At 33.8% G+C, this 9,320-nt stretch overlaps 1 protein-coding gene across 1 annotated transcript; it reads right to left on the reverse strand.

The window, feature by feature from the left end:
* On the reverse strand, positions 1-9,320 carry LOC109568884 (putative olfactory receptor 56B2). Its single transcript, XM_070803234.1, has 3 exons — positions 9,291-9,320; positions 4,293-4,317; positions 1-965 (listed from the first exon to the last, which is right to left on the reverse strand). The coding sequence occupies exons 1-3, from the start codon at positions 9,318-9,320 to the stop codon at positions 1-3; spliced, it is 1,020 nt and encodes a 339-aa protein (XP_070659335.1).

The following is a 9,320-nucleotide window of genomic DNA, read 5'->3' on the forward strand; positions in this document are numbered from 1 at the left end:
TTAGTTGCCTTTGAAGTCCAGTTTAAGAAGTTTATATAAGCCCTGTCTGAGCTCCTTGTTCTTGAGTGCATAGACAATGGGATTGAGGGCAGAAGGAATACCATTATGGAGTACATTGAGTAGAACTGGGATGAGGGGAACTGTCATTGCTGCACTGTGGGTGATAGAAATGACAATAATGACTGTGTAGAAGAAAAGAATTAGGATGAGGTGGGAAGTGCAGGTACTTAAGGCCTTGGATGCAGATTCTGCTGAGTTCAACTTCAATACAGATTGAAGTATCAAGGCATATGATAAAATAATCAAACCCAAATCACTTCCCATGAGTGTCCATGCCAGAAGTAGCTGGTAGATACTCTTGACTGTCTTGTCATCATCACAAGATAGGCTAGTGACTCCAAGATTTGAGCAAAGACAGTGCTCAATCTGGTTCTTTGAACAGTACTGTCTCTGAGCTGCAAACACAGGAATTGGGATAGTAGTTAGGCTATTTCTGAGCGCCATGAACAGAGTTGCTTTGACCACAAAGGAGCCAGTAATTATCGATGGATAGCGTAGAGGTCGACAAATGGCTACATATCTATCTATAGCCATGCAAACAAAGATGCCTGATTCCATGGCCACAAAACAGTGTATAGCATACATCTGTATAAAGCACTGAGGGAAACTGATGGCTTTTGAATTAAACCACAAGATTGCCAAAATCTTGGGCATGATGGTAGTAGGCAGACCCATGTCTACTACAGCCAGGATGCCCAGGAAATAATACATAGGCTGGTGCAATGTTGCCTCCTTATTGATAATGATCAAGATAAGGATGTTGGCACTGAGAGCTAAGAGGTAGAGCAGAGCCAGGGGCAGGGATAGCCAGTGTTGCCAGCTGTGAATGCCTGGGAATCCCAAAAGAATGAACTCAGAGACCTGGAACTCTGAGCTGTTGGAGTTGCTGAGATCCTGGGACTTCACTAAGTGAAAAAGTAGAGAGTTATTTTCTTAATAATTTCTCTGACTGACAATATTGAAAAGGCATTATCCAGGTTCATAATATCAAAGATATCATAATATCAAAGAACATCAAAGGAGAATTCATTATCTTTATTATTCTCATTGTTGCACTAACATTTCTTGGACAAATAGGAACTGTGGTAACACATTCTTTATTGTCAATTTGGCTAATGATCAGAAAACCGATACAAAGGCAAGTCATGTTTTTCCACCTCTCATAGCAGAGGAATAGAACATTAAAGGAAATCAGGACCTTGTCATGATCTTCAGTAAGTCATGGAAGTTGGACAAGATGAAAGTCCTCTGAAATTAGCCTGTTTCTTGACTGACTTTGCTAATGGGTTGTCTTCTTTAGAGACCAAATACATAGCTTCAGAGTAGTGGATTTTATGCATGTGGTCATTTTAGATAAAATATTAGGCTATATTTAATAAATTTTTAAAAAAACCTACTTTTCAAGGATTTGAGGATGAATACATTTGAATCAGTTCTAATGAGGTGGATGAAACTGGAGCCTATTATACAGACTGAGGTAAGTCAGAAAGATAAACACCAATACAGTATACTAACGCATATATATGGAATTTAGAAAGATGGTAACGATAACCCTGTATGTGAGACAGCAAAGGAGAAACAGATGTATAGAACAGTCTTTTGGAATCTGTGGGATAGGGAGAGGGTGGGATGATTTGGGAGAATGGCATTGAAACATCTATAATATCATATATGAAACAAATCGCCAGTCCAGGTTCGATGCATGATACTGGATGCTTGGGGCTGGTGCACTGGGATGACCCTGAGGGATGATACGGGGAGGGAAGTGGGAGGGGGGTTCAGGATGGGGAACACATGTATACCTTTGGCAGATTCATGTTGATGTATGGCAAAACCAATACAATATTGTAAAGTAATTAACCTCCAATTAAAATAAATAAATTTATATAAAAAATAAAAATAAAATAAATAAATAAAATGATTTTTTACTCTGAAAAAAAAAAAGTACTCAGAAATGTCATTACTTTGAATTAATAACTTTGAATTAATTAATTTAAAAGTCATTACTTTGAATTAATAACTTTGAATTAATTAATTTTACTCTGAAAAAAAAAAGTACTCAGAAATGTCATTACTTTGAATTAATAACTTTGAATTAATTAATTAATTAATTAATCCCTCAGGGATGACCCTGAGGGATGATACGGGGAGGGAAGTGGGAGGGGGGTTCAGGATGGGGAACACATGTATACCTTTGGCAGATTCATGTTGATATATGGCAAAACCAATACAATATTGTAAAGTAATTAACCTCCAATTAAAATAAATAAATTTATATAAAAAATAAAAATAAAATAAATAAATAAAATGATTTTTTACTCTGAAAAAAAAAAGTACTCAGAAATGTCATTACTTTGAATTAATAACTTTGAATTAATTAATTAAAAAGTCATTACTTTGAATTAATAACTTTGAATTAATTAATTTTACTCTGAAAAAAAAAAAGTACTCAGAAATGTCATTACTTTGAATTAATAACACACAGCGTATCTGTTTTATAGCAAGGAAAATGATGTCTAAAATATTAACAATCTGTGTAAAACCAAGCAACTATGAAAGAGAGAAAATGGCTTGGAAATCTCAGTATGTTTAAACCCAGTTGTCTCTTCTTTTGAGTAATTTTTCCCTATTTCAACATCTATTTGCTTCTTAGAGTACTGTAGACATTCACATTATAACTATTAAAGCAGACATAAAAACAAATAAAAGAAACTAACCAAACTGGTGAGTTTGAGGTAAATATTTTTCCAGAAGTTCTGCTAAAATCAAGTAACTCTATATCTAATACCCTTCCTACATATGATATTTAATTAGTGTTTTATTTTAAAATGGAAACAATATTGTTACTATGTATTTGTACCAGATATGTTAATTATTATTCACTTTCTTTTAGGAATTTCATATATTAAAGATATAAATATAGGATATTTTTAAAATTTTATTGAAAGTTACAGTTTAAACAGAGGAACAGTGTTGATGTAAACTTTGTGGGTATATTTAGCTTAACCCAGATAATGGCATTCTGTTCTATTCAAAACATAACAGACTCTGGAAATTAATGAAGAAGATGGAACTATAAATTTTTAATTCTTAATGAAATACAACAAACAGTATTTTACTAAATATTCTAAACAGCAAATTAAAAATATTTGAGTTTGAAATGAAGGGATACATTTAATACATCTTTCTAAAACTGTCAAGATCCCATAGTAATCTAGAGAGATACTCTATAGGCAAATGTTACAGTGACTTTGATCTGGCATTTTAACACCCAAATCTGAAAAGGAAAATGATCTTAAGCATGATATATGGGTTCTTAATAGTGAGATTGCCTTATCAATTTAGAGCAATGGAATAGCTTTCACTTTATTAAAATGAGCAATTAGAAAGCCTGTTTTTATTGTCTAAAGAAGGAAAAAAAGATGTGTATTAAAGCCTAGATCATTAAGTTAGTATACATATCTCCTGAAGAAACCAAGGCATGATGTATTTGCCATTTATATTACTGGTTTATTCTGAGAGACTGGCACTGAACAGGCACTCAGTATATATTAGTTATGTTAATAAATATTGAAGGAGGGTTATACAGTTTACATGTCCATGGTTTTTTGTATTATTGATGAGGAGGTTAGAGCCATTGACAGATGAATATGTTAAATATGTAAAGGAACAATAGTAGGGTGGGTGGAGCAGAAATAATCATGTCAAACAAAAGGGTTAGAAGAAATAATGACTATTTTATCAAAGCCAAATGAAGTAAAAAATAAAACCATGAATATTAGAAAAAAACATGAAAAAGACAACTCACACATATCTCTAAACACAATAATTGCTATGGAGTATGCTTATTGATTTGGAGAAGGAAATGGCAACCCACTCCAGTGTTCTTGCCTGGAGAATCCCAGGGACGGTGGAGCCTGGTGGGCTGCCATATATGGGGTCGCACAGAGTTGGACACGACTGAAGCGACTTAGCAGCAGCACAGCAGCATGCTTGTTGATTAAAATAGGCTTTCTGAGATTAAATTTTAAAAAGTTATATAGTATTTATTTTAAAAATCACTTAAAATACAAAGTTTGAAAACAAATATATAGAATGAAAAAATATTCTTACTTAAATAAAACTAGTGATATCAACATTGGATATTTTAGAGAAAATAATTCAGTTAAAATGATAATTACACAATGATGAGAGGAATGGTTCAACAAAACAATATAACATTTGTGCCTTGCCTGAATCTAAACACATAGCTTTAACCTGAAAGAAATACAAGTAGAGAATTAAAAAGTCAAAATTATGGTAAGAAATTTAAAAATATTACTATTTCTTAAAATGAATGGGTAATCCTAAATTGGTAATGACATAGATTTGACGGCACTAACAGCAATTTTGTACCAAAAAATTTATGTATAAACCTATATAAAAAAATATGAGATTACAGAGCATTTTAAACATAAAAGTAAGCCATGTTCTAATTATAAGTGAGAAGTAAAAAAGAATGAATTATATATTCACGAGACAGAGACAGACTCAAAGATCTTGAAATCAAGCTTTATAGGGGAATGTTGGGGGGAAGGGATAAATGGAGAGATTGGAATTAAAATACACACATTATCATATATAAAAGGGCTTCCCTGGTGGCTCAGCTGGTAAAGAATCTGCCTGCAATGCAGGAGACCCTGGTTCAATTCTTGGGTCAGGAAGATATCCCGGAGAAAGGATATACCCACTCCAGTATTTTGGGGCTTCCCTGGTGGCTCAGATGGTAAAGAATCCTCCTGCAATGTGGGAGACCTGGGTTTGATCCCTGGGTTGCGAAGATCCCCTGGAAGGGGACACGGTAACCCACTCCAGTATTCTTGCCTGGAGATTCCGCACAGACTTGGGAGCCTGGTGGGCTACAGTCCATAGCGTCGCAGAGTCGGACATGACTGAACAACTAAGCACAGTACTGCACTATATATAAAACAGATAACTAACAAGTACCTACTTATAGCACAGAGAACTCTACTCAATAATCTCTAATAACCTATATGGGAAAAAAATCTGAAAAGGAATATATATATATATCTAGTATTGTCCCATGTGGGGCTAATGGTAAAGAACCCACCTGCCAATGCAGGAGACTCAGGAAAGATGTAGTTTTGATACCTGGGTTGGGAAGATCCCCTGGAGGAGGAAATGGCAAACTACTCCAGTATTCTTGCCTGTAAAATTCCATGCACAGAGGAGCCTGGTAGGCCCCAATCCATGGGGTTGCAAAGAGTCAGACGCCACTGTGCGCCAACACTTTTATATATATGTGTAACTGATTCAGTTTGCTGTACACCTGAAGCTAACAGACATTGTAAATCAACTATACTTCAATAAAAATATGAAAAAACCATCTGATTTGGAAAAAAAAGAATTAACATAATAAAGATCACAAATCAAAACTTTAAAAAAAAACATTGATACCATAAAAGAGACAAAATATTATAAATGCATATACATGAAAATATTAGGTAACAATATGAAATAATAAATGGATCAAGTGTAAATAATAATGAAAATCACAAAATGTAATGAATAGTAAAACGATGAGAAACAAAACTTGAGAGATATAGTTAAACTGATATCTAATACATCTATAACCTAAATGAGTATATTACAAACAAAAATGTTTATGCTTTAGAATAATTACTTCATACAGGAATTCAAATAACTAACTTCAGTATGGGCTTCCTTGGTGGCTCTGTGGTAAAGAATTACCTACCAATACAGGAGAAGCAGGTTTCATCCCTGAATCGGGAAGATTCCCTGAAAACAATATGGCAACTCACTCCAAAATTCTTGCCTGGGAAATCCCATAGACATAGGAGCCTGGCAGGCTACAGTCCATGGGATCACAAAAGAATCAGATACAACTTGGTGACTAAACAATAGAAACAAACTTCAATATAAAGAGAGAAAACAGAATAAAAATAAACTACTGGAATTTTTTAAAAAATTTAACAACAAATCTCTAAGAATGAAAGATTTTATTTAAAGAGAATTATAAAATACTAAGAAAGTATTCAATTGAAAACAAAGATAAAAAATTGGGACATGGCAGGTAAAAATTATTTTATAATGCTATACAATGAAATGAATCATTTTATGATGCAAGATTGAACATTTAGGGTTTGTAAAATATTTTAAAGTTGTAATATTTTAAAAAATTATTTTATAACTAACAAAAATATTTTATTAGTTGTAATTTATTACATTAAAAAATTAAGGGAAAATATATGTAGGGTGTAAAAGGTATATTGGATATTTTTATGTCTTCCACTCATTTTTTGGGGGGAGGGGGTAAAATAGACACAGACGTGAGAGTGTTAGTTGATCAGTCATGTCCTACTCTTGAGTCCGACCCTTTGCAACCCCTGGGACTGCAGCTCCTTTGTCAATGGGTTTCCCAGGCAAGAAAACTGGAGTGAACAGACATTCCCTTCTCCAGGGCATCTTCTAGACCCAGGGTTGCATCGCAGGCAGAATCTTTACCATCTGAGCCACCAGAGAAGCCCCCAGATAGGCAAAAAAAAAAAAAAAAAGATTTACTATCTTAACTATTTTTAAGGGTACAGTTCAGTGTCATTAGATATATTTCCTTTCTATAACCGTTACCATCATTCATCTCCTGACTCTTCTCATCTTGTAAAACTGAAATTCTGTACCTATCAAAAAATGACTCTACATTCTATCCTCCTCAAATCCCCTAGAAACTACCATTACATTTTTTATCTTTAATATTGACCCTTCAAAATATCAGAGTGGAATCACAGAGCATTTGTCTTGTTCTTACTGGCATTATGTCCTCAAGTTTTATCCTTTTTGTAGCACATTACAGAATTCCCTCCCTTTTTAAGGATAAATAACATTCCATCGTGTGTGTGTGTGTTTATTTTGTGTGTATAATACATTTCTATTATCCACTTATTGATTGATGGACAGGGGATTCTTCCATGCTTTAGCTATTGCGAATAATGCTGCTATAAACATGGGTGTACAAATATGTATTCCAGACCTTGTTTTCAATTATTTTGCATATATATTCAAAGGTGGAATTGCTGGATTATATGGTAAACTCATTTTTAATTTTTTGAAAAACTGCTTTTTGCTAATTTTTTCTGTGAACTAAATTGCTCTAAAATATAAAATGTATTAAAAAGTGTTTTAAATTTTAAACGAAAAATCAATGTGGCAAGATATACCAATCAGATGTTTGATTTTATCTATTTATTCTTACAAATTAAATTTAAACCAGGCAAAAAGGGAACTTTTATAATATGCATTATACAGTGAAATTTAAAAATTACCTATTTAAGGAACAGGGCTTCCTTGATAACTCAGCTGGTCAAGAATCTACCTGCAATGCAAGAGATTCTGGTTCAATTCCTGGGTCAAGAAGATCTCCTGGAGATGGATAGGCAACTCACTCCAAGTACTCTTGGGCTTCCCTTGTGGCTCAGCTGGTAAGAAATCCACCTGCAATGCAGGGGACCTTGGTTTGACCCTTGGATTGGGAAGGTCCCCTGGAGAAGACTACCCACTCCAGTATTCTGGCCTGGAGAATTCCATGGGGTGCCCATTATCTCAGTTCCTATTCAATATAATTGAGATCTAAAAGTAATGGATTTGTAAGAACATACGCACACATTCCCAGTTTGCAGCTAAGAAAATGTAATGACCTAGATGAAAATGTAATGACCTAGATGAAAATACCAAAAAATTTTAGGACAAAACTTTTTAAACATGAAAAATGGTTTGGAACAACAGTGTAAGGTATTCTTAAACTGGATAATGTTTATTTATCCACTGATATGTGCTAAATATTAATATTTCATCTTGCCTGGAGAGTAGGAGAAATTATGTCCTTTCAATTATACAGTTGAATATGTTATTCTTTCGGTTTAGCAAAAATTCAAATATTTTGGATGAAAATGTAGCTCTATGTGGTCCTATGAAATTGAAAAATTGATTACGCCTCTAGGATCCTCTGTTCTAATCTATAAAATAATATTCATTTCTAGCTACAGGGGTTGGGAGAAGAATTAAGTTATATTCAAATCCTTAGTTAAAATACTTGTAAGGCAGAATGACAATTAAATATTTATATAGTCAATTTCAATGGGATCCTAAATATCTGTTTCCTCAGTCAAGACAGTACCCATCAAGGTCTGATACCATGATATTTCTTAGAAGTCAAAAAGGTAAGAAAAACAAGTGCATGATTATCCACAGAAACTCAGTGGAATTGGAGCATGATGGCTTCAGATACAGCCAGCTAAAATGTGGGCTTGGAAATTTCATGAAATATTTTACAGATAAAAAGTAATAAAATTAAGAAAACACCAGATATGACTCTAAAGAATATTGATATTAATACACTTTACCATAATTTTTTTATATATCAGGACATAGTGATTATGGAAAATTCTAATATTTTGATATGTCAAGGTCAATAACATATTTCAATATTTAGGTTAATTTCACACAGAGTGCACCTCATAATTTCTATAGAGACATTGAAGGATTATTATGCAGCTACTCCCATCACAAATGAATCCTTCTATAAGACAACCCCAAATTGCTGCAAAAGATGAAAAGACTGGCTCTGGCCCCAACAATGTACTTACAGTGGGGGTACTGTACTTGACTCATCTTAAGTAGAGAGTATTGTACTCAACTTGTATCGGGTATAGTCGAATTTCAGTATACTAGCAACTGGCTTACAACTAATGCAGATGGATTCTAGATTTTAAGACAGATGGAGATAAACTCAAGGGGCCTACTGTAATGGAAAGAAAGCCAATTCCCTGGAGTTGTAAACGCCAAGTCAGACTGACATAGTCAAATCCAGGTGAATGTGGTAATTAGGGATAAGTATTAATGTCTTGCCATTTAGCTAACTTCCTAATTTGAGTTTGATGCACTTTTATTAAAACAAGCACAAATGTGTTGAAATATCTATGTTTTAGAATAGCTTTCTTTTTATAGAAAGCCTTTTGGAAAAAAATTTTGAAGGAAAAGTGGAATGTGACATCTCTTCCTCCTTGTGTATGTACTTTAAGTTTTATATATACAGAAATTGCAGAGGGATTCTCTCTCAATTTGTCTCTCTAGAACTGGTCCAATTTTAAATGAAAGAAGAGCATTCAAAAGTAATTGGCTTGGTGAGCTCTCAGTATAAGTAAATGAGAAACTACCTGAAAACAGACTTGACATTCTTGCACCAT

The sequence above is a fragment of the Bos indicus genome, chromosome 15, assembly GCF_029378745.1.
Source record: "Bos indicus isolate NIAB-ARS_2022 breed Sahiwal x Tharparkar chromosome 15, NIAB-ARS_B.indTharparkar_mat_pri_1.0, whole genome shotgun sequence".
NCBI classification, from domain to species: Eukaryota; Metazoa; Chordata; class Mammalia; order Artiodactyla; family Bovidae; genus Bos; species Bos indicus.